Source organism: Bubalus kerabau, chromosome 20, assembly GCF_029407905.1.
Source record: "Bubalus kerabau isolate K-KA32 ecotype Philippines breed swamp buffalo chromosome 20, PCC_UOA_SB_1v2, whole genome shotgun sequence".
Taxonomy (NCBI): Eukaryota; Metazoa; Chordata; class Mammalia; order Artiodactyla; family Bovidae; genus Bubalus; species Bubalus kerabau.
The window spans coordinates 50925717-50951704 of NC_073643.1; the positions used below are offsets into that span (position 1 = coordinate 50925717).

Consider the following 25988-nt stretch of genomic DNA (forward strand, 5'->3'; position numbering starts at 1 on the left):
CAAACTGCCAGCTGTCAGGCACAGCTACTAGCTAAACTACGAGGTAAGGCACCTGGCTGCTCTCACCCTTGAAAAGTTCCTTATTAGAAAGCCTAGGGTAACCTAGATAAATAATCCTTGAGTGATTCTCGCCTTTTCCTTCCCACACACTAATTCCCACTCTTATGTTTTAAATTCACCAATAAAGAGTGAACCTGTGAAACCCTAGCCACGTTTGGACCCTAATAAGACAGAGACCCAAGCCCACACACTGACTCTCTACCTACCACCTTCCTGTGTGGCCCTGGAGTATGCTGTGTGCCCTAGAGGACCTGTGAGTAATAAGCCTCGTGTTTTCAAAGTTGCCTGATGGTTGTTGCTGAGGTGCATCCTGCCATCGTAATTAAGAAAAACAAGGGCTGGTCCAGTCACAACACTGGCTCTGAGGAAAGGTATGTGGGGCTGGCCACAAGCAGTATAGGACCGGACGAGTGTCTCAGGCATTCCTAGCTGATACTATCGACAGGCTGAGACCAGCAGAGAACAATGTGTCTATCCAAACCCACTCTGAGAGTCCACCCCAAACTGGCCAAGCTCCTAGAAATGTCATTCTCTCAGGTTTCCCCCACGTTCCCCCCCTCTTACAGGATGACTCCTATCCCTGCTCCAGCTCAAGCCATATGTCTTGATTCTGCTGGGCAGCCCACCACTCTCAACCAAAGAGAGGGGAGGGGCCCCTCAGGCAGGTGCTCACCTTTTGTCCCACGGATGATGTGGATGCTCTCGCCAGCATTAATTCTTGCCTGTACGTCTGTGGAGCTGTTGAGCCCGGGAATAACAATATCTAGTGAAGACACAGACCTCAGATTTAGATTACATGGGGCCTGACTGAAGAAGGGGGAGAAAAGGCCAAGTTCACATCCACCCTTCGATCCTCAAGGGTTTTCCTAAAGCATCCCAGTGGAGCAGAGGTCAGAACCAAGGAAGAGGAAGCAAGCAGTGCTGCTTGCAACTGCCTCAACAAAGAATACCGTGAAAACAAAACACTTTTCAGAAACCTGATCATCCTTCTCATCAATTTTCCTTGGTTTAATTTAAAAATCATAGAGTTTTTGATTTAGAAAATTTCAGTTAAAAAAAAGTTTCCATTCAAATGGTTATTTCTATTTTCTTTTCCCTCCCTAAGCAATTTGCATGTATCTGCTCCTATCACCTTAGGCTCCAAGAGGCCACATATCTTCCTTGCTGGTATTACTCCTCACCTAACTAAAGAATGAAGAGAAGAGTATTTTCAAGAATCAGGAGAGAAGTAGGATTATGAGAGGCTGTCTCTTTTTTTTTTTTTTTGCTGTGCCACATGGCATGTACCTTAGTACCTCAATCAGGGATTAAACCTGTACCCACTACAGTACAAGCACAGAGTCTTAACCACGGGACCACCCAGGAAGTCCCGAGAGGCTCTATCTTTGTTTTTGTTTCAAAAGAAGTTTTTTTTTTTTTACCATGAATATCTATTAATTTTCATATTCAAAAAAAGCAATTAAGATATTTTCATTAAAATGAATTATCATGAATATTTCTACATATCAAGATGAAAAGCAACATCATGAGGTGCTTTCCTTCCCAACTACTCTGAACCACAGAATCAACTGTGGGGATGAATGCACTGCCCACCTCTGACTGCTGGCCCTTCATGCTCGATCCATATTAAACTTACAAAGAAAAAAGCAAGGTCTTTAACTAAGGACACTGAGAGCTGTCCTTCATGCCCAGCTGACCCGACAAGTCAGGCAGGACTCAACACACTGACACCTCACTCTGAAGACAAACCCTATGTCCAGCGACATTCCCACAATCTCTGGCGTGTTCAGTGTCCATCCTGCCCACCATATTCAATAAAACCCAGTACTGTGTTGCTACTCTTAAGATATTTCATTAGAATACATATTCTTCACGATTAGGGACCAATGCCTTCGCTACTTCCCCTTAGAGTGCCAGTGCAGTACTGCCTAGAATGCAGACGTTATTTAATCAATATTTCCTGAATGAACACAGGGCTTCCCTGGTGGCTCAGATGGTAAAGAGTCTGCTTGCAATGTGGGAGACCTGGGTTCCATCCCTGGGTTGGGATGATCCACTGGAGAAGGAAATGGCAACCCACTCCAGTATTCTTGCCTGTAAAATCCCATGGATGAAGGAGCCTGGCAGGCTACAGTCCATGGGGTTGCAAAGAGTTGGAAACGACTGAGTGACTTCACCTTCTTGGGCTTTCCTCATAGCTCAGTAGGTAAAGAAACTGAACAGAGGAATTTTAAAAGGGACAGCATCCCTGGAAGAGAACTCAGGAGCTCCCAACCTGTTGTGGTGACCACCTTCTGCACAAGGACTCCCGCACGCTGCAGGTAGTTGATCGGGAAGTTCATAGCTGGGTTTGTGCTGGAGGCAGAGCTTACACTGCCTCCCAGTGGGACATGCCGCGGCATCATGGGGATCGGGGTGGACTGTACGGGGCGAACACTGGCCACGGGCTTCTCATCACTCTTCAGGGTTGGCTGCCTAGGAGAGAAAGACAAGCACACTAAGAGTTTGGCAAAACAGCCCTTACTTACCTTTCTGCAAGACTGCTAAGCCTCTCCAGACTTCCCCTTTCTATAGCCAGAGAGCTGCTGACAGAAGGATCAAAAGAAGCCGCAGGGTATGGTCAATTAAAAAGGAGACTGGAGACAGAGCAGAGACAGACACAGCAAGGGATAAAGCCTCTCAGTGTGTAAGAAGAATCAGATGTCAGCGGAGTAATGTCTTCTTGGAAATGTGAGGTGACATCTGCTCCTCTAGAATTGGGACTGCCTGTCTACATGCATCAGGAATTTGTCCTTAGAAGTCAGGAAGAGGCAAAGAGTCATGGTGGGGGGTGAGGGGCGCACGGGTGTATGGTGCATGCTAACTTCAAGACAAATGGGGACAAATGGGTGGCATTTTCCCACTCACCAAGAAAAAAAAGGCCACATGACATCACATGTGCTGGTGACCTTGAGGCCATCTGTCCAACATTAACCATCATTACCCTCTGAATCCTCAAGTTTTGGTAAGTAAGGCAGACACCTCTCTCCTCTGCATTACTTTTCAGTGGACTTCTCCTGGGGCCAGTCCCCAAAATGGCTCTGTAGTCACAGCCACCACAAAAGCAGGAGCAGGCGAAACACTGCACACAGAAGTCACGCTTCTAAGTGGCACACGGCTGTGGCCAGCCTGAGCCCTGGTTGTGCATCTCTTACTACCATCACGCCAAAATGTTGTCCTGTGGTCAATGAGGCATTCCTCATTCTTTACCTTCCTTTCAGCTGGATGTTGGTACCTTGAGGAAGCTACTCATTTAAAGGTTCTGAAATTAAGTCCCTGTCTCTAAGCTTTCTAAAGTCTGTGGGCTTTAGTTCTGGGAAAGAGACCCTCTGGGACTGGTATGTTCTTCGTCATCTGACTGAAACCTGGCACATAAAAGAACACACTTTTGTACCACGCTGCTGGAGCAGGCCTGCAGGAGTGCTCAGTCACTGCTCTCAGGCTGGCTTTGGGCAAGCCCTGGGGCCCCGCGGATGGCCGGGACAGGCTAGAGAGCACAGCACGCTCACCGGGGTCTGGGGCCCTCCTCAGACATCAGTGGGACTCAGAAATCTAGCCCAAGGCCCATATTCTGCAGAGGCTAAGGCTAGGAATTTGCGTGGGAAGGCCTCCTCACATGTACCCAGACAGAATAAGGAATCAGCAGGATCAAATGCGGTGAGAGGCCGATGCCCTCCACAGGGCCGCAGTTGGGCTAGAAAAGGAGCTGACACCTCCTTACAGCCCAGCCCATTTGCCACACCTTGTCTCCATATGGTTTTTCTCCCACTGGGTTCAGACTTAGTCCATTCCTGTTGTTACAAGGAAAAGCCCAGAAAAGAGAAAGAAAAGAGGTAGAGGACAAGAGAGGAGAATGTGAGCGGGCAACAGTATCTTGGAAAATGACACAGAAATAAAGTCTGAAGTCTTTGAAAAGATAGTAATTTTCTACTTGGAAGCAACTTACACATAAAAATTAGCAAATTTAATCACCAAAGTTTAGTCGTATAAAATCTTACATGGCTTCATTCAGTTCCTTTAGAAGCTCATTTGGCAAGCCTTTTTTTTTTTTTTTTTTTAACATGGAACATTCAAAAGAAAAAGTTCTAAAATCTATCCCTCTTAAAATAATTATTAGTATCTTTGCTGCTGCTGCTGCTAAGTCGCTTCAGTCGTGTCCGACTCTGTGGGACCCCATAGACGGCAACCCACGAGGCCCCGCCGTCCCTAGGATTCTCGAGGCAAGAATACTGGAGTGGGTTGCCATTTCCTTCTCCAGTGCATGAAAGTGAAAAGAGAAAGTGAAGTCGCACAGTTGTGACCGACTCTTCACGACCCCTTGGACTGCAGCCTACCAGGCTCCTCCGTCCACGGGACTTTCCAGGCAAGAGTACTGGAGTGGGTTGCTGTTGCCTTCTCCATTAGTATCTTTAACTCAAGATAATCAAACAATGTAAAAATGCAAACCAACCAAGCAGGAAGCTGATGTGATAAAGGCTATGAGGTACTCTGTCTTCTACTGAGAAGAAAAAAAAAAAAGTACTGATAACTAACTATTCTATAATTGCCTACAAAGAGCCTCTGTCCCCGCTTAGCAACTGGCTTCCATGCTGTTCCTATCCTAATAGTTTTGGAAACTGTACTCAAGAAAAAGATCTTTTTGCTTAGGAATAAGGCACAGACACAGAATGAGATCCCATTAAGAGAACTGGAATTCCTTGAGTACGATTCAGGACCCATAGAAGACCTGGCCTTCACTCTTGAACTTAACTGTGAAATAAGGGCTAGGACCAGGACACTGCAGATAGGAGGAGGCTGTGTGGGAGGCCTGGGAGTCTGTGTTAGGGGAAGCTGTGCCTCCCGGGGGGCCAGAAGGACTCTCCTGAGTCACAGGACCAGCAGCTCACTCTTCCAGCCAGAACCACTTAGAACACCTGCTTCAGCACCTCATCCAAGAGCAGAACCTGTCCATTCAAGGCAGCCTAAGAGCAAGTTGTAGGCCTCCTTTTGTTTACAAAAGGAACCAGTTGAGAGGTCTGGGCCTGGCCCAGCAGCACAGCTTCCTCCCTTTTCAGTGACTCACCAGTTTCTCTGACTGAAGGCAGGGATGCTGGTCAGGCTCTGGTCGCTGGCCGGGTAATACTGCGCATATGATGGGCGGGTGTAGGGGACTGATGTACGTTTGTCCTCCTCATAGCTCTTCTTTGCTGCTTTTTTCTCAGCCTTGGTCAGCTTGTGATCCTTTCGGTTAAGGAGCAATGACTCATGCTCAAAAGGCTCCTGGGGACACAGGAGGATGTTGATTTAATTACCAGTCTTTGTACCAACATGAATGATATACAAAAAGCCTTACTTTGAAACCAAGAAAGAGCTGGCTATCTACAGTACTTAGCAAAGAGCCTGCTCTCAGACTCACAGGCACATTTACTCTTTCTGTCAAGAGCATAAATTCTCAACTCTAACCTGGCACCAGCTTTAGACAACCTACGTCTGCCTTCCATATCAAAATAACAGGAGGGTTCAGGGAATCACCACACTACATTTTCAAAACTTCTTTTGGCTAGGAAAACTCACCATGGCCAAATTATCCTCACGGCTGAGCTCATACTGCTAGGATGAGACAAGGATAGGATAGGTGATGGGGAGAGGGGAGGGGGACTGTCTGGGGCAAGGGAAAGAACCAGCTGAATTAATCTGCATGAAATAAAACTCTGGATGAAGGAGGCAGACAAGCCTCCCCCAGTGGAGAGTGCAGCACGGGGACACATGCACACCAGGTCCCACCTTGGTGATGAGGTGAGGGTACTTCAGACAGGCAAGTTGCAGGACTGGCTCCTTGATCCCCTTTACATTCAAGGATGTTTGGGGAGCTGGCTCCTTCTCCACGAAGTGCAGTAGGTTCTCCACCTCCTTTCGAGTAAAGTTCAGCATCGGATTGAGATCATCCACCACCCGATCTAGAAGGGAAAAGATATGAGGAAGTCAGGTCTCGGCAAAGGAGACCACAAAAGCACCACTCCAAGGACTGGCAGAGAGAAGAGACGTGGTGGGTGGCGTAACTGTCACTAATATCTAGAACAACTCGGGCCACTCTGTACCTAAAAGTCAAAGAGCAGGTCTGAGACCCTCATGAAACAGAAATATTTTAAGAGATACCTGCATAACCAGGCTCAGCTCTTATCATTAAACCCATCTTCAACAATTTGAGCTAAATGTCCTCATAAGCAATTATTTGCATCAAAAATCGAAAGCCTGCCTGTGTTTCCTCATCCTGCCCCTCTCCTCCTCTCCTTTGATACAATTAGAATGGCAGTCTGTATAAACGTCCTCTTCTGAGCCTGAGTGATGGCCCACCTGACATGCCCTGCTTCGAAATCTGACGGTCATAGATCTTCTTTTCGAGGGTGAAATCAGCCACAAGGCGATAGATGTGACAGGGCTTTTTCTGGCCATAACGGTATACCCGACATACAGCCTGAGCATCATGGCAAGGGTTCCAGGAAGCGTCAAACACCACCACTCGGTTGGCACCAATCAGATTCACGCCCAAACACCCAGCCCTTTAAAACACAAGCCAATAAGCACAGCAAATGATTAGTTTAAAGACAGTTTTCAGATAGGTTTTACCCCCTGTTACTCCTACCTGAATATCCTCCTCTTTATCCTAAGCAGAACACATTGGAGGGTTCTGCGGAAGAACAGTACCTTCCTCAGGCACTGAAAGGGTGCCCTGAAGTTCCAACACAGAAGTACCTACCAGCTCAGAAAGAAAATCCACTCTCCACCACTCTGTGATGAGTGAGGAGTGATGTCACTGAGTGAGGGGAAGTGTCTGTGTTCCAATGTTTCTGATGTGTTTGGTCTAACAGCTTGGGAGAATGACTAGTTTATACCCTATCAAGGGCATTCTGATGCAGAAGGCAGCACAGCCTTCAAGCTGCTTGGCATGAGACAAATAATGCCATCAGCCTTTTATAGTTATATTGCACTTTGTACTTTATAAAAGCACTTTTACATTCATCACATCGTCTAAACCTCAGAACAGTCCTGAGAGAAAAGCTACTTTTGACCACTGTGAATGAAAGTCTCAGAGAAATTCATGACACTATCATTATTACCCTTCGAACAAAATTTCCTTTGGGGGCCCCCTCTCTCACCTCAAAAACAAGTCACAAATCTGAGATCTTTATCTCTTCTGACAGAACTTGGACAAGCCTTTGGGGTTCAGGCCCATGTGGCCAAATGCCCTGAATGCAGCCCTCTGACTTCCCCATTTCAGGATCCACTCACCTTGTGGAGAGAAGGAACAGCCAGGTGGTGAGGTTGCTGGGATCATTGAACTGATTAATGAGCCGCTCCCTCTCAAAGGCAGGGGTGCTACCATCTAGCCCTGGGACAGAAGGAAACAAACAAGAAATGGATGATGAGGACAGGGATACACAGAAAAATCAATGGGCAAACGGACTTTTAAAACAAAACAAGACAAACACTACAGTGCTCAGATTCCATGCCCTGGACATTCCATAGGCATCTACCATGAGACCCAGGCATCTATAAACTGTGTTTCTCCCTTTAGTACCTTGGGTCAAATCTAAGGCCAAGGTTCCTAGACTTCAGAGTGCATAAGAATCACCCTAGTTAAGCAAGCCTGGTAAGAACTGGTTTAAGGTAACTGCTCTGCCTCAGTCCTGTGAGTGAGTACAAAAGGACCAAGGGTTTTCTGTTTTGATAAGGAAGGATGATGCTCCTTCACCAGGCAGGAATCCATAATTAACAAACTCCTAAGGCTAAGGAGTTGCTTGAAGGAGACATTAAAAAAATACAAAAACCAAATGATCTGGAGCAATGGGATGGGACACTAGAATGAAAGGAGGGATGCTCACAAGAAAGAGAAAAAGTAGGCTTCAGTTAAGAAAAAGGAGTAAGGGAGGAGGGGTTACATTTGTCACCTGGAGGAAAGCAGAGAAGAAGGCAAAGCTAAGGGCATGAAATACTACATGGAGAACTGAATTACTACTGATGTAGGAAGCCTGGTATTAACTGCCTGGTATTAAAGGCTCCCTCAGTCAACACCCCAACCTGGCTTTCAACCTGAGTTCCCACAATTTCCAAGCGCAGGTCAGCACTGATTCATCACGGGACAAGCCTACAGTCAACACACGGATCTTGGCTGGCGGAGTCTCCTCACCATCCCCTGACTCTCCATTTCTCTCAATCTTTCCTTTAGGCCAGGGCTTCTCAACAAAAGGGATTTCCCCACCCTGCTCCCCGACAGGGAACATTTGGCAATGTCTAGAGATGGGTGGGTTGTTGTAACTGCATGGCTGCTATTGCCATCTAGTGAGTGGAGACAGGAGATGCTGCTAACACTCTACAACGCCAGAGGCAGGCCTCTGTAACAATTAACTGGCCAAAATGTCAATATCTGGTCAGTAAGTGCCTGAAGTCAGTAATTTTCAACTTTTTTTTTCTTTACCACCCCATTAAGGAGCCTTTAAACACTCTTTTTTTTCCCCCTCAATCACCATGCTCTCCATTAAATTTTCATGCCACAGATATACTGTATACTATATAATTAATTAAATGCATATTTGTGCTTTATAATTCTAAAAAGTTCCCATTTTTTGGTCCCCTCGTGACCCGATTTTCACCTCGTTAGGGACACCTTCTCCCCAGTGAGAATACATGATCTAGGCTTGTGTTCACTGTTCTTGTGTGGCCTAGGATGATCTTTAGGCCACACCAGCTCTGTATATTCAATTTCTCTCCATCTTTGCAAGTCAAGTCCAAGTTCCACCTCCTCCAGGAAGCTTTCTCCAAGCATCCTCACCATGTCGATTCTGTCTGCTGTAGAACTCCGGTGAGGGCAGTCAGCCAGTGCTACCTTAAATCTGTTCTTGCACGCCAGGGTGATGGCAGGGCATCCGCCTTCAACATTTCTGCCCTCCTCGTACCTGGCCTAAGCTCCCCAGCCTTGTGCAGTGCCTCACACACGGCAGCTTGCTTTTAGTATCTCTCTGCTCCCTAGCTAAATCACAGATCTTCCTGTGCATGTGATGGAGAATGGAGAGAGGAGGAGAGAGGAGAGAGGGAGAGGAAACCCTTAGGCAGACCTTGCCAAGGCTCCGCAAACAAAGCAGTAATGAACTCACGGAAGTAGCTGATGTTTCGAACCCACTTCTGTACTCCTTGCCCCTCAGCACCAGGTAGACAGGGCACTTCTCGCTTCCCTAGGAACTCCTCGATTAAAGCCAAGGTGGAAAGGCTCTGGCTGAAAGGGACACATTTGGTTCAGAAGGTTCCCGGACCCGAGGGAATCTTGTTCCCCAGTAGGCTCCCCTCTAAGAATGAGAGCTCACGCATCCAACTACTCACAAAGAACCACCCTAGCTCATGAGGGAGAACAATCATCCACACACTTATCACCACCACCCCACCAAAAAATTCTCTAACCTATTACTTCCTTGATGGAAAAAATCCTGAGATTTAGCTCAGTACAGAGTAACACATAGCATCAGCATTAAAAACCAACACTGTATGAATATACATGAGATCGAATTATAGGCCACAGGCAATATTAGGATTTTACTAAGGAGACAGATCATTTAGCTGTTTCCAAGTTAAGCAGAAAGCTAGACCATAAAAGCAGTAGGACACTAGGCTCTGCCAAACTCAGAATCCCTGCTTTTTTGTCAGAGTATGTCACACATGGGAACCCCCACTCTGAGACTCCCAAGCCAGGCTCCTGCCACTTAGCTCTCACTGGAGCATAATCTAGTTGGAACAAAGGAGAGGCAATCTACTTTACACCTGTTTCTCTGAGAAGTGAGGCCTTGATGGGACTCAGAGCTCTCTCAAAACTGGGAAAAAATAACATTATTTATTTGGCTTTATATACAAAGCTTTAAAAAAAAGGTAGGGGCAGGCTGGGGATATAGAAGCAGATTTGACCAGAGGTCAGCAAATGTCTTCTGTAAAGGCCCAAACAGTAAATATTTTTAGGCTTCATAGACCATACATAGTCTGTGCTACATGTGTTTCTCTGTCTCTTTTTAATTTTTAAATTTTTTTTGGCTACACTGTGCAGCTCCTTGATCTTAGTTCCCCAACTGGGATCGAACCCGTGACCCCTGCAGTGGAAGAACAAAGTCCTAACACTGGACCACCAGGGAAGTCCCTGCATATGCTTCTTTAAAAAAAAAAAAATTTTTTTTAAATGTAAAAACTAGCTCTCAGGCTATACAAAAACAGGCCAGATTTGGCCTGGGTCACAATTTGAAGGGTTAGACCATGATCTCCAACATAGTGACCTAAGGCCTCAAGTTGTTCTCTGCAGAGACTGCGTTGGATAAAAGAAGAAACGCTAAGAGACAAAGCACAAACAGCACTGGTTGCAGAGATGGGCATAAAATGGGGCCGGCGCAGTCCCGGACAGTCGCAGGCTGCAGGCGCTGCATCAGTCTTTACCAAAGACACACGCTAGGCCATTTCTTTTCCTACCTGAACACAAGGATCTTGTCTCCAAGCTTCACACTTTCCTCAATCAGGTGGAAAAGCAGTACCATCTTGGGAGAGTTCTCCAAGACACCAGTTTGGTAATTAGTCAAAAGGTCCTTGGCCTGTAGGAGAGGAAATGAGGCAGCTTGGAGCAGGCCGTAGCCAGACTACCAGAAAGACAATTCTCGCCCTCAAAGGCAGTAGCTCACGGGCAACCTGAATAGGTCCCTGCAGAGACCTTAGCGGACAGTGCACTGCGCATGCCCTACCCTCTCCCCACGAAGGCTCTCCGCCATCCCCTTTCAGCAGTGGCTTATGGATCTGCCTGACTCACCCATTCATATGTGACAATGTTGTTGCCTCGCTCCTGGAAAGGGTTGAAGCCGACCCCTTGGAGGAACTTGCTGTTGGTCGCCTCTCCCATTGAGGAGGCCAGGGCGCTGTCCTCCACCTTGCCCTTTGTTCCCTGTGATGGGCAGCGGGCACTAGTTCCCGCTGAACCAAGCTCTTCCACATCCAGGTCTTGCTCATTGGCCAGGTTCTCCTTCTGAAGGGCTTCATACAGCACGTCGGGGTGATTCCAGATCTGAGGTTCAAGTTAAAGGGGAGGTAGCACAGGGCTGAGAACAATCTAAGGGTGTCCCATGGACTCTGGCAACAGGCACTTGCCCACACACACCCCCCACAGCACCCACTGTCACACCCCAAATTAAAGTCTCCCCAACCCCACTGTAGCCAAAGAGCCTGCACATTTTCACTAACCGACTCTGATTTCCATGATACATGAATGGGAGAATTCACACCAGGAGGCATGCCAGTATGTTTGGTACATGACCAAAAAGGCTGCCACAAGCCTTGCATTCTTATTTAAACAAGAACATTCCTTTTTCCCCATGTGGTTACAGTCAACTACTGTATGAAGCTATGAAATCTCTCCTATGAAAAAATGTTTCTAACTTAAGATGATGATCAACTATAAATCATTTCAGGGACATTCTTGGCAGGAATTGAGAATTCCTGAGCAAAGTGGGTGGTGTTGGGGGGTGTGTGAGAAGGGTACATCAGCACCAAAGCATCCTCACAGACCATGTCTGCTTTAGCTTCCTGGCCCTGATCTAGGAAATATTTTGAAAGTCATCTGTCCCCAGACACACACCTTCAGCTGATTTATTAGAGCAGTGGGAATAATATCCAACAAGGTTAGTTGAGAGCTGTCAAAGGAACAGATCCCTTGTGAGGCAACTGAGAGCATCTGGCCAGGTCAAAGACAAGCCGGGGTTCGCCAGCCTGTTCACAAGGCTCAGTGCTAAAGATACTAGACTTTGCTGTCCCCAAACCATCTCAAGCATTATCAGAATAAAACAGATCTCAACCTGATTAAACATAGAATTAAATGGAAGGTATTCCTAATAATGTGCAAGTCTAAGCTATATATTTCTTGAATCCTGATTATGCTAGCAGTCAAAAACTCTGTCCCATGATGTTCCTCCAATCACTCCATGTCTCAGTTGAAAAACAATCAGTGAGAAAGGAAGTGATTTCTCAAGTTTGGTGTAAGAAGCTGTGCAGCTGCACAATTGCAAGGGGCACCATTTTCATTATAGTCTACGAGCGGCACTTTGGGGAACTGCTTTGCCTTGGAGCCCTCAGTGCAGTGAACTTCTTTCTTTATCAAGGATTCCCAGCAGGCATGACTCCCTTGGGACCATGAGCATCCTTAATCTCTATCTTAGTATTCCCCCGAGGCCTCAACACACCTTGCAGCATACACAGAAAGCCTTGAGAGGGTTCAGCCCCAGCCAGCCACTGTTACCACAGTCCCGGAAGCGGTCCATAAACTGTGTGTACAAATCTCGCTGGATCTGAGAGAGCCGCACCAGGATCACATTTTCTTCCTTGGCAGGGAGATGAATCTTCAGCACAGTGTGGCCTCTCCTACAAAGGTACAGATCAGAATTGACAAGGCAGTGTGGCCAGGAGGTGTCAGTGCAGGAAAACAACAGAATCCTGCATTGGTGCCACATATCCTTCCTTAGGACCTCAACATTCACAACAGCCTTGTAATAATGAGGACATGCTCAGCAACCAGCAGCAAGACACTTATTTTGAGGATAAAAACTAAAGCAAAGAGGCAGAGTGACCTGTCCCAGGTGACTGAATGAGAGACAGAGACCAGGGGAACTCCAGGTTCTTAACCTGATCTAGGGCTGTTTCTCTAAGCTTTCTCCACACACGCCGTCTTCACAAGGAAAAACGAGGGAATGCTTCAGGTTGGCCAAACCTACATCTTCCAAGACGCTGAAACTGGTGAGGCCATTCCCCTGAAAACCATTTTATTCTTTTACTCAAGTCCTTGGTATGGTAGCTGTCTCTTGCTTCTCTCAGCAAGTAAGGCAGATATCCCTAGTAACTTCATAGATTAACTTCTGAGACATGCATTTCTGGGCCAGACTTTCCGAGAATGAACTACTGGATATCCACCATCTATTACCTGCTCAGGAAAAGCTATTCAGTAAAAGCAGAGGTTTACTACTGCCCTACGAGAAAGGGGTCCTCCCACCATAACCACCTTCCCCCTTCAGGAAAGCCTTGAGGGGTCTGTTCCACCAGGACTCTCCACGGATTTGGAAAATCCGAGGATGGCTCACCTCTGCACGAAGCCCTCCAGGAGGCTGTGCAGGACGTGGCTCCGGTACCGCATGAGGCGGACGTCCTGAGGTGTGCTGTCAATACACTGTCCATTCAGGATGGGGCGCTCAAACATGTTGCTGAACTCCTGCCGGGTGCCGAGGAAGTCTGGGCGCACAAAGTCCACCATGCACCAGTACTCGATGAGGTTGTTCTGCAGGGGGTACCCGGTCAGCACCACCCGGCGGCGGGAGCGGATGTTCTTCAGGGCCTGGGAGGTGCTGGCCTGGCAGTTTTTGATGCGGTGTCCCTCGTCACAGATCACCACATCAGGGCCAGGGCGGCATAAGGCCTTCTCAAACTCTAGGGAGGGAAGAGGATCCGGAGTAAGAGGGTGAGAGGGCCTGCTCTTAGTCAACAATATGAGAAGTGGGGGTGCACCCTGGAGGAGACAGAAGAAATGAAGGAAGCAGGAAAGCGAGAGTCAGCCCCCAGCGGTGAAAGGGAGCCGGCCACTCCAGTTCCTGTGCATCTGGTGTGGCACATGACCCTGGCCTACTGACTCTTGCAGTAAATCTCCCTTTTCCCTCTTTCCTTTCCTGATTTTCTTTTCCCTTTAGGCTAAGAATAAAACTGACTTGCATTCCTAGGGCTTACACCAACTAGGCAGCAGACGGCATGACTTTCAGAGTACTAGTCTAAAGGATTAAAAAGGCATCTGGGATGATTCTGATGGGAATAACCCAGACCCTTCCACAGGCTCTCATCACTGTCTTGGAGCCACCCGAGAGCTGGCTGGTGGGAGCTAACTAAAGGACAAGGTCTTCCTGGAGTTATTTGCTGCTCATTGCTAAATGTCAAAGTCAGCCACAGAAGCAAACAGAGAAAACAGAATCTCATAGATGAAGAGATCTATGAAATGAAACATCCTCTGAAACTTAAAAGTACTTTTTTCCCAAATAGGCCAAGGCCCCTCAAACGAGAGAAGAGAGCTAGAACTATGAGAAGAATGGCTTTCACCAAAAAGAAAACCGTGATAAATTCTTCTTTTATAAATTCACACAAACAGTACTACTACTACTCCGTGTATTAGTAATTTAAATACTTTATATTGTCTTAATGCTGTCTCAGAACATTCTGGGAAGCAGTAAAGGGAGCAGCTGCTCTTCTAATTGTTCTGTGAAGACATAGGGGAGTCTTGCCCAAGCCAGTCTGTGGCCTGGCTGACCCAGAATTCCACTGTCTGCAGAGAAAGCAGGGCCTTCCAAGAGCCACTGGCCAGAGCCAGTCTTATCTCAGGGACCAGGATTTCTGGTTCATGACCACGTGACTCACATCAATAATGCTCCCCATGTGATTAGGTACTAGAGCAGACACTACTTCTTTTCCCCAAGTTACCCCCTAGAATATCCCCAGAGAGGCCACCCACCTCTTCGAAACTCCTGCTGTCGGTCTTCCTCATCCAGATCAATGATGACCGGGTGAGAACGTTTCTTGGCTTTCTTCGGTCTACTTGTGGCAAAGGATTTCTTCAGGGTGAGGAGCCTGTACATTTCGTACCCCATCAGCAGCACCCCTCCCTCTGACACCCAATCAGCCATCACTTTAGCACGAGCTGCCATTGTCCTGCAAGAGTGAACAGAAAGAACACATTATTGCTTCCCCGGTTCTGCAGGAAGAACTCCTCACAGTCAAAGCTGTGCTGATGTACAGTCAGAAGTCCCTCTCACCACAGACTTCATGCGGCAGCATCACAGGGCTGGCCAGTTGCCCAAGGACTTATTACAGACAAACTAACTGCACTGAGGACGGACTAGGTCCTGGTGATGGTTAAATAGCAAAAACCAGAGATTCAATGGTACAAATAAAAGTGACAATCCCCTTAGATGTACGCATTATTGTTCAGACACTAAGTTGCCTGACTGTGAGACTCCATCAACTGCAGCACACCAGGCTTCTCTGTCCTCCACTTTCTCCCAAAGTTTGCTCAAATTCACGCCCACTGAGTCAGTGATGCCATCCAATCATCTCATCCTCTGCCACCTCCTTCTCCTTTTGCCTTCCATTTTCCCCAGCATCAGGGTCTCTTCCAGTGAGTCAGTTCTTCGCATCAGGTGGCCAAAGTGTACATTACATGCATGACTATAATACTACATTTGAGGGAGAGCTGCAAGTTATTATCATAATATATACAAAGTAGTAAAAGCAAAGGCAACATCCTGCATTTCACCTGCCCAGGCCCTGGTGAATGAAGAGCCAAGGACACAGAGTAAAGGAAAAAGAATAGCTGAGACCGGATGCCACTCAGCACATCCCTCTCCTCCTGAACAACTGAGCTCTGGCTCTATTTCATTAACCACATGTGGACTGACAGTCCTGAAATCTAGAAAAGAGCAGGTGATCGGCTACCTATGGAGCCACCCACAGGCTCTTCATTTTCATGTGTGTGACCAAACATCACAAAAGGTGACCTCTGCAGAAAAGAAAGTCTACTTTTTCAGTTATCCATATCAACATGGGGAAAGCGTGGCATGGATAGCTGGCTTGGATCAGGATCAGGATATAGGTTTAAATTTCTGGAAAGCAGGTTGAATTTACAGAATGGAAATATAAATCATTATATTTAGATCCAAAACAAACAAAAAAATGGTTTGCATCTTTTAAAGCTTGGAAGTTGTACCATTAAGGGTCAAATATAGATTAGTGCTTATAAGAGGAAACTGATGGTTAGGTTTCTAATAGAAGATGAATGTAAAAGGTGAAAAGATAGAAGACAGAAAGTTTCATGCTATCATGTTGAACTGTATGCATGGGAAAATGTGACCATGCACACAGATTTTTCAGGATATAAAAACGTCTTCGAGCAGAATACAAGAATTTCTGTGCTACATAACTCTGACTATTGAAAAACTAGGAAGAGAAAAAAATGAGTAGCAAGAAGAGAGAGGGGGATACATCAAGAAACCAAAAGGAATCTGGGAGGACAAGGCACATACCCAGAGAGACTGACTGCCTTGACTCCAGACCCTGGGAAGAAGTCTAAAAGGAAAAGGGCGAACGGAGGGCAGGCCACCTACTTGTGCTCATCGTTCAAGATGTGAACTTTAAAGAACCGAGGCTGGACTTCTTCAGGCTTATTGTCAGCTGGAAGGGCTTCAGGAGCTGGGAGCCACATGTTGAACTCTGCCAGCCAGTTCTGCAGAGTATTAACCTGTCAGAAAGTTAAGTCCAAAAAGGGTGTTTTAGGGAAGAACCTCAGAACTGAGCCTACCAGGGTTTTTAGAGCCCATAAGGCATTACCCCAGAGCTCTGCAGAGGGTGAGCAAGTGGTGCCCGCCCCAACACTTACTGGCACAATGGCAAGGACAGTTTTGGCTGGCGTGTGGCGGAAGAGAACGTCGATGAAGGAGATCACTTGCAAAGTTTTCCCCAAGCCCATGCTGTGGGCCAGGATACAGCCAAAGCCACTACTGGTCTTAAATCTCTCCAGGGACTCAACCAGGTTATCGTAGAGGAATCGGATCCCACCAATCTGACAGGGAACAAACACAAATATCTTTGGCTGGCAAAGACCAAGGGTCTAGTTTACTTTCTTTGGAACTAGTCAAAATTAAGTAGATGAGCAGACATTAGACCAGACAGCTGGTGTGAGTGGCTACAGAAGTTTCCCAGAACCCTGGCTAGTTTATTGACTGGTGACATTCTTCTTGGAGAACACAGAGAAAAGCACTGACCTAGTAGAGTAGCCCATCTGAGGCAAGAATCTGGACTACCAAACTCCTGCTTGGGTCTTTAACTCAGTCTTGGCCTGGCTGCCCCTGGTTGCTTACTTCAAGGCAGCCCATTCCATGAGGAGAAGTTCTTACTGTTAGAGTTCTTCTGTTGAGTCAACCTCTGCCTTCCTGGAGCTTTTATTCACTGGTCCTACTTCTGGTTCTGGGTCAACACAAACTGCTCTGAGCCTTCCTATCAGAAAGTCTCTCAGACTTCTGAGTCTCACACCTCTCCTGGAGCCACAAGTTCCCACCAAGGCACTGCTCTTCAGAGAGTATCTTGATCAGTCATCTCACAGGAGGTGGCTCAAGATTATTAACCCAAGAGATTAGCACCTTTTACATAACAGGGCATGTCTCAGGGTTGTCCCTTCCCACCCATCAGAAATCCTGAAGCATCAACTGTTAGGAGGAAGAATCAATCAGTAGCTGCTCATGGTACCAAACAAGTACTTCACAGGCTGTGATGCTAACAACCGCCAGCAGGCGATGTCCACAGCAAGGAAGCTGAAAGGAGACAGAGAGGAGAATCCAGATTTACTGTACCTGATGAGGTTTCACCGCCCGTGCCAACTGAGGGGCCAGGAAGACATTCTCCTCCTCTGGAGGGTGGTTCAGGTTGACAAGGACCCGCCCCAGAGCATCACGCTGATTTAAGACGTCATTCACATGGGTGCCACCCTTCTCCTCTTCCTCATCCTCCTCACTGACAGACTCACTGCTGTCCACAATGTGCAGAGTATCCTCCTCTCCAGAGCTCAGTTCAATCACCTCTGAGACAGCCAGCCAAGTAAAATGAAAACAAGGACTCAGGGAGCAGATATAATTCACTGTAACTTATGGTAAGGGAGCATGGAAACAATGTTAGAACTTGTTACCATTCATAAAAATTTTGATTTTTAATTTTTCTCTCTTCCAGCTTCAAGTTAAGACAAGGGAAAAACATATTTACCAAGGAGACTCAGGGAAATTTGCCATGGTCAGACCCTAAACGGAATAAGGAAGGACGGAACTCTTTTCTATTCGGAGGGAAAGCTAATCTCTCGGGGTGAGCACTGGGTCGGGAGGAAGGAGGGGCATCTCTGGCTCCATCTTACCATCTCGACTGCTTTTTTCATCCTCGCTGCCACTGCTACTGTCCAAACAAATGACTTCCTGGGTCAAGACGCGAGGAGGCAGTTGGGGACCATCGCTTGCTCTTAAGACAATTTCCTCTGGGTGGGGGAGGTGGAGATGGAAGAGAATGTCATTTAGCTGAAACATATTTTCCAAAATAATTTGCCCTCCTCCTCCTGTATTGTTCTTGGGGGGACCATCCTCTGAGGAGACAAGTAGAGGACATCTTAAAAACTTCAACCCTCTTCCCAAATTCCCTTTTCTCTACCGGCTCTTACTTCTAGCACTCACCTGACCACTAGAAAATGTCCTAATCCTTTGGTACATTAAGATTCAGGGGGAAAATCTAAATAAGACCAATTTGAGGAAGTACCAAGTTAAGTATCCATCTTAACTTTTCAAACAAGAGCCTTCTGAATGGACTGAAAGGATTCCTGAGAGGCCACCATCTGATTCCAGATCTGTCCTTGACACTGTGGGCACCGAAGGTCTCTCCTCACTTGGGCGCGGGGCCCCTCCTGCCCCCTCCACGGCTTACCGGGAAATAACTCGAGGGGGACGGTGGGAATGGGGGCTGCGTAATCCTTTCTCTGCTGCTCCAGGCGCTTCCTTCTTTCCAATTCTTCCTGTTGTGCTGCTTTGGTAACTGGCTCCAACTGATCCTCCCGGAGAAGCTTTCTAAATATTAAAATAAGAGTGAGCGCTTCAGTTCACTTGTGGTTGAGTAAGGTAACGCCAAGCTGAAGAGGGAAATCACCACTGCTGGGAGAAGAAGCCGCGTCAGTACCACTACACCCACGCAGTGGGTAAGGTAAAAAAACAAACAAACAAACACATAAATAGGACTTCAAGGCTCAGGTGCTTTTGGGCTAGTATGTTTTTCATATTATTTAACTTCCTGACACATCACCCCGCTGACTCTTCTTGGTACCTAACAGATCAAGAGTGAAATAGAGTAACATGTGATCCACAAAGCTGGAAAGCAGTACAAAAGACAGACTTGCTATATGGGAAAATAAGACTGTGGATGATTTTGCATCCTTATTTCCCAAACTTAAGAGTACATTTTCAAGTCATCATTCTGTTTAGAAAAAAATGAGGGTAGGAAGAGAAGGAAATGGCAATCCACTCCAGTGTTCTTGCCCTGAGAATCCAAGGGACGGGGGAGCCTGGTGGGCTGCCATCTATGGGGTCGCATAGAGTCAGACATGACTGAAGCGACTTAGCAGCAGCAGTAGCAGGATGAGAAAAATATCCTTTGTCTCCTTTCAAGAGGAAAACTGTCATGGGTAGAAGAAAGGACTGCTGGAGATTTGGACAGGTAAGGAAGTTCACATCTGCTGATCTCTTAGGTTAAAGAAGCAGCCTTGGTTTGGACTAGACAATCCTCTTCCAACTGATGTTGAGTTCTGAGAAGGAGAACTCAAACTCTTTTATCTCCTTGTATTTGGAAACATAAGAAAAAAATAAAGGAAGTAACAGACTCCAACCAGAGCATCCTATGGATGCTTCCCTGGCCTCCAGACGGTAGGACATCCCCAGTGGTGCTCAAGTGCCAACCGCATCCGCTCTGCATCCTCAGATAGTCCAGACCCAGTGGTCCCGAGCTGCAGCTTCACTATTAATTGGGGCACATAGCCTACATTTTTCTCCTTGGGAAACAGAACTCTCCTGATCAAACCAGTCCTTCTTTGAAGGCTGTTCTACCGACAGCCTTCAAATGAAGGTAATATTTCTACTCCCTCCCTTCTCTCCCCCAGAGCATAGCTCACCGTATGTTTCTTCTCATGTGGGAGGGTTTCTGAGCTCTCTTCTTTTTGGGGTCCTCGGAGGCAAGGCTCTTGCCTTGGTGGCGCCTAAGCTGCTCTGAAGGCTCAGACTGAGATGAGGTAGTTGAAGTGCACCGTGGTGGCTGCTGCCCATCTTCTCCCAGCTGGGCACACTCAGTACCACACATGTCTTCCAGGGATGGGTCTGAGGAGACAAATGGAAAGAGGTGCCAGGGATCAACTTTACTGGAGGAAAAGCGGGTTCTGATGCCAGACACGCCAGGGTCAGATCTCAACTCAGCAATTTATTAGAACTTATTAGCGGGTGAGCTAAGAAGGCAAGTTACATCTCTCTGAACCTCAATGGACTTATCTATAAAACGAGGATAGTAATTTCCACACTTCAGAGCTGTTGTGAGGACTAAATAGAGGGCATGCTTAAAACCAAGCCTGGCCCAGAGTAGGCTCACAACAAATGTGAGCCATCATTCTTGGTGTAATTTAGCACTATGTTCAGAGTGAGGAAGTGTCAGGGCCTCAGACCACTCAGAAAGGGACACCGAGTTTCAAATACAGCTCACACTCACTTGTATGACTCTAAGCAAGTCTCATCTGGCCAACAGGGAGACCACTCCTCCTATCAGTGCCTTAAAAGTGTTCATTCAATTTGCCACCCATTTAATGAGAGCTCACAACACGGCAGGTACTGTCCTAGATGCTTCAAGGAATACTTGAACGATTCCTTCCCTTCCAGGAGTTTGTCTTCTAGACATAATAAGGCAAAGTGTGCTAAATACCATTACCATAGGAGGGGCAGGGCAACTCAAAGAAGGTACCATATTTGAGCCAGAAGTAATTAGCTAAGCCAAGAATAATTGTGTTAGGGTCATAGGAATATGAAAGGTACTATTTCATAGGATAATCACACAAGGAATTATATGGAAGGTAAAATGTAAGTGAGAACTTAAAAGATGAACAGAACGACTAATGGTATATTATTGCCTTCAGGATGGGGGCCAAGTGGGAAGAAACTCCTGGCAGAGGGAATGTCATTTGTGGTATCGACCACCAACAAGAACTGGGGTTGCGGGGGGAAGGTCCCTGTGCATGCCCCTCTCCTCATCAGCTGAGCTGCATTCTGTTCGTGGGATGGGCAGGTCCTGCAGTCACTCAGACCTGTCCCCACATCTGCCAGAGCCTCCCAGATACAAGCTCCACACAATCAAAAGGTCTCTCCCAAAGGTAAGAAGGGTTCAAAACAAGAGCAGAAGTGCTGAAACTTGGGTGATCTAGTCCATGCCACCTGGCTCTCAGGCAGCAAGGACTCAGAAAGTCTGCCCTTTTGGTGGGATTGTTTCTGTTTGTTATTTTGGATTTACCAGTTTTCTACTAATATCCTTTTTCTGTTACAATGGGATCCTATCTAGCATAGAGAGCACATTGCATTGAGCTTTCAATGTCTTTTCAGTCTTCCCTAACTGTGGCAGCCTATTCTGGTCTTTCACAAACTTGATTTTCTTTTTTTTGCCCACACCATGTGGCTTGTGGGATCTTAGTTCCCCAACCAGGGATCGAACCCAGGCCCCAGCACTGAAAGCGCTGAGTCCTAACAACTGGACTACCAGGGAGCTCCTGACCTTGATACATTTTTGAAGAATACTGGTCAGGTGGCTTTGTAGACTGTCCCCAAATTTCAGTTTTTCTGATGATTAGTTTGGAGGTTATGTTTTCTAGGAAAGAATATCACACAGGTGAAGTGTTCTTCTCATCACGTCTGATCAAGGTAATGGTATCAACATGGGTTATTCCTGGTGACATTAACCTTGAAGTGGTGTTTACTGGATTTTTCCACTGTAAAATTACTATTTTTCCCCTCCCATACTTTATTCATAAGAGGCCAATCACTAAGCCCAGCCTACACTCAAGGGGAAGAGAATTACACTCCATTTCCTGGACGGAAGGGCATCAAAGAATTTCTGGACATATGTTAAAACCACATACAAAAAAAAAAAAAAAAAAGAACAGAGTTAAAGCAAAAACCATAAACACACACAGACAAATGTTTTGGGGGGGAATACTTTGAGGCTTTGAGAACACAAATATCCTCAAAAGTTTCATTCACTAATTTTAACATTCATCAGTGGATTCTACATAGAGCAATTATTACGGTGGTGTTCTAACAGTGGTTTTCTATTTCTGTCTTTCCTTACACACTTATTATCTGGAATTTTTCTGTAAGGGAGATTTTTCCCTTCTCCCTCATTTATATATTCAACATTAAAATATATATTTATCAGTATGGACTCAAGAAGAAACATTTAACCTTGTAGACTTGGGTAAAGAGAGGCCAGAGATTTCATACACCTCATTAAGTGAACCAGTAAGTGGATGCCCTCAAGCTGAAAAAAGACATACTATGGGTCATCATCCTATGAACCTAACCACCAAAAAATACCAAACGGCCATCTCACCAGTCAGTGATTGAGTAAGAGAATCATGAGTGTCCCAGATACTGCTACTGCTCACCGTACCCAGTCTGATGTAGCCCCTGGCCACCCTGATACCATTCTGGGTTCCTTATGGTCTCTTTCATGTTGATGCCAGATTCCAAAACAGCACAGAGTTGGAAACTAATGTTTCCTAAGAGCTAACAGAGCAAATGGGCTCAGTATGGACACTGAAGCCGGACTGCCGGGCTGTAAACACCAGCTCTGCCCCTTATTACAACCTTTCTGGTCCTCAGTTATAAAATGGGAATAGTAACTGTAGTGTCGTTCCTCAGCCTCAGAGGATTGTGGCGATGATTGTGAGGTGGCCTAAATAAAGTGCTAAGACAGTGCCTGGCACACTGTAAACACCATATAAAACCGCTGCTGCTTTTACTATGACTACCATTAGTCCAGGTACAAAGAATGGGTTTGGTTTCTTCTCTTCTTTCTTTCCTACAATAATTCTACAAGGTGAATTATGCTCCCCTCATTCTAGTCCCCCCCCGCCCCCATTCTAAATATGATACACTGAAGCACTAAAAAGTTAAAAAGACTTGCCTATGGGTATACAGGAAATAAGCAGAAAAACAGGAGCAGATAGCTAAAAGGATGAACTTTGTAGTCAGGCAACCCTGGTGGTGAATCTTGGCTCTGTCACTTATTAGCTCTATGCTCACGAGGTCAACTTCTCCGAGCCATAGTTCACATTTGTAAAATGAGGATGCAAACAGTTCTCTCATGGAAAATATTATTCTTTATTAGTCTGCTGAACTCCATGGAACTCCATACTCCCACAACTACATTCAACAGTCTGGGAGCACACAGAGCTCTGGGGCTTGGTCAGGCACGCTGGGTAGCAGTATTTATTTGTGTGGAGATCTCAAACTTCAATTATATATCCTAATCAAAGATCAGAAATAAGAAAGGAAAAGGAAAAGTAGAACTGACATATGCAAAGTGCATTTTGTTATTAGAAAATGAGTATTTCTTACAAAACACACACCCCACACTCTAAATCTTTCCAGTTGATACTGCCACAAACCAGACACTGTTGCCTCTCCTGTCCCCTTGCTTTTAATTTAGCCTAACATAAATTTGAGTATCTGCTATGTACCAGGCCCTGTGCCAAGGCACAATGCAGCGGTCCTCATAAGGACACACGTCATTACCTATACAGTGGAGTGCTTTACAGCAGTAACACCTGAGGAAGGACACCTAATCCAGCCTTGCCTATCAGTGGTTAATGGGGGCACTTCCTTGGGAAACGTGAGACCTAGGTTTAACCTAACAGAATGGATAAGCACCAGCTAGTAAAGGAAGAATAGAACATTCTAGACAGACAGAGGCGCATAAGCAAGAGGAACAGAGACTCTAAACAAGGTGGAATGGTTAGGAAAGTACAGGCAGTTCAACACTGGCTAAAGTGAAGTAAGCAAAACCGCAGCAGGAGTGGCACTCCCCCGACACTGCAGCTTGACCTACACACCAATTTCCACTCAGGGCTGGGTTGGCACACCTCAAGTTAGTGTTTTGCTGGGTCCTCTGACCTGGTTAGATAATGACCTTTGATGCTCTCCTGGCCTTAAAGCCTTTTGTTTTCGTTTCTATTTCACAAGCAAATTTATTGAGTAACCACTTGGAGGAACAGCTGGAGGCAAGGTTAGAAACTAGGCAGGACACAGTCAGAGTATAGTGGACAGGCACAGGGTCTGAACTTCATATACTGGGTACTGCAAACTTGTTGCCAACTATTGTATTTATTTCTTCTGGTTTCTGCCTTGCAGAGTGGGCTGTCCCTGGGAGGCAGAAGAACAAACCTGATAGCCTTTGAATGTCATAAATTTACTACCTAACATTCCAGCTTGTGAGGCCTGGCTGTGAATTTCTGTCTGGCATGGGGCTGAATGTAGCCAAGCACAGTAGCAATTTGCAAATGATCAAACACAGTAGATACAATTTTCATGAACAAAGAGTTCAGACACAGGTTTCCCCTTTCCTTTATATACAGGACACAGGTCTAAATCAGTTTCTCACCACCTACTATTCTTTGAATGAATCCTCAGCTTCTGTGTTCAACAACTACTGTTTGCTTGTTAAAGTGGCTTTAGTTTACAGATGTGCCCAGATGTGCTAATATTTAAAGTCTGTTGTCATGGAAGTCAGTGTTTTACAGCTGTTTCGTTACTGCTTCACGACACTTAACTGTGATGCTTTTGGTTTCTATATAGCATTATAACATATACCAATGGTCCCCAACCTTTTTGGCACCAGAGACCAGTTTCGTGGTAGACAATTTTCCCACGGACCAAGGTCAGGGAGAGAGAGTTTCTGGGTGATTCAAGCATATGACATTTATTGCGCACTTAGTTATTACATCAGCTCTACCTCAGATTATCAGGCATCAGATCCTGGAGGTCGGGGACCCCTGATATACACTACGTCTTAAACTAATTTTAATAATAAAACTGTTATTTCAAAATTAATATAACTGATTTTCCCTGAGTCAAAATATAACTTTTCACTGTGCTCTTTTGTACCTTCTAAATATTGAACCACACGAATTTACAACCTATCCACAATCATTGATTTGACTTTCAAATGATAGCTCACTCCAAAATTCTAAAATATAATCCACCAAAAGTCACCGAGGAAAAAAAATTCAAGTCAACAAAGAAGTAGAGGCATGTGCTTTGACAAAGGAAAATTAGTGTCTTCAGTGGTTTAAAAGTCAGTGACTATTACCACCTAAGCTCAGGATCATGGAATCAGATCTGGTGACAAATACCTCTGAACTTTCTTCCTCATGCAAGCCAGCTGTGAGGAGTAATCACCAAAGTTACATAAACACCAACAAACACTTACATAAGCTTCTCAGGAATGAGTTATAAACCCCACCATAACAAATATGATAGGCAAATAAGTAGCTTTGGAAAAAAAAAAAAACCCTACCTCAATCTTATCTGTATAAACAAAGATCAGTGGATTCCAAGTCTTACCATGTACCTCCTGACATGATGTGGAAGGATATATACACCACAACCTATGATGTATGTGTGTCCAAACACTGAACCTGAATCTGAAAACACCTAGATATCACATTCCCAGTTTGCAAAAATACAGGGAACAAAGGACTATGTTAAACTTGGTAAGACCATATGGATGCAATCAGCAAAGTCTAGAAACTACAGAACAAGTGAGTCCTTTTCTTCTATCAATAAATTGCAAGGGAAAAAAAACCCCAAAAGATCATATCTTAGGGACTTCATATTTAGAGAACAGATTAAATATACTCTGAAGTTTTTATAGATAAAATCTTTAATAGATTTATTTTATAAGTAAATAAAATTTTAACTTGTTTTATAGATAAATTTTATTTATTTTTATTTACTTTTATTTATTTAATAGATAAAATCTTCTATAGACAAAATCTTACAGAGTTAAGGAACTTCAGTTCAGTTCAGTTCAGTCGCTCTGACTCTTTGTAACCCCATGGACTGCAGCATGCCAGGCCTCCCTGTCCATCACCAACTCCTGGAGTTTACTCAAACTCATGTCCATTGAGTCGGTGGTGTCATCCAACTATCTCATCCTCTGTCGACCCCCTCTCCTCATGCCTTCGATCTTTCCCACCATCAGGG

General features: G+C 45.7%; 1 protein-coding gene across 4 annotated transcripts in view; it reads right to left on the reverse strand.

Annotated features, from left to right (window-relative positions):
• The window catches only part of RAD54L2 (RAD54 like 2), an 86024-nt gene that overhangs the window by 3956 nt on the left and 56080 nt on the right, over positions 1 to 25988 (reverse strand). For all 4 annotated transcript variants that reach the window (XM_055557021.1, XM_055557023.1, XM_055557024.1 and 1 more), the window contains 18 exons: positions 19865 to 20066; positions 18631 to 18770; positions 18074 to 18190; positions 17523 to 17749; positions 16553 to 16735; positions 16281 to 16414; positions 14633 to 14829; positions 13224 to 13566; positions 12333 to 12510; positions 10910 to 11161; positions 10579 to 10697; positions 9231 to 9349; positions 7369 to 7468; positions 6433 to 6638; positions 5863 to 6035; positions 5162 to 5358; positions 2336 to 2535; positions 734 to 823 (listed from right to left, as the gene is read on the reverse strand). In XM_055557021.1, coding sequence (XP_055412996.1) covers positions 734 to 823; positions 2336 to 2535; positions 5162 to 5358; positions 5863 to 6035; positions 6433 to 6638; positions 7369 to 7468; positions 9231 to 9349; positions 10579 to 10697; positions 10910 to 11161; positions 12333 to 12510; positions 13224 to 13566; positions 14633 to 14829; positions 16281 to 16414; positions 16553 to 16735; positions 17523 to 17749; positions 18074 to 18190; positions 18631 to 18770; positions 19865 to 20066 — 3177 coding nt within the window. The remainder of the gene's footprint in view (positions 1 to 733; positions 824 to 2335; positions 2536 to 5161; positions 5359 to 5862; positions 6036 to 6432; positions 6639 to 7368; positions 7469 to 9230; positions 9350 to 10578; positions 10698 to 10909; positions 11162 to 12332; positions 12511 to 13223; positions 13567 to 14632; positions 14830 to 16280; positions 16415 to 16552; positions 16736 to 17522; positions 17750 to 18073; positions 18191 to 18630; positions 18771 to 19864; positions 20067 to 25988) is intronic.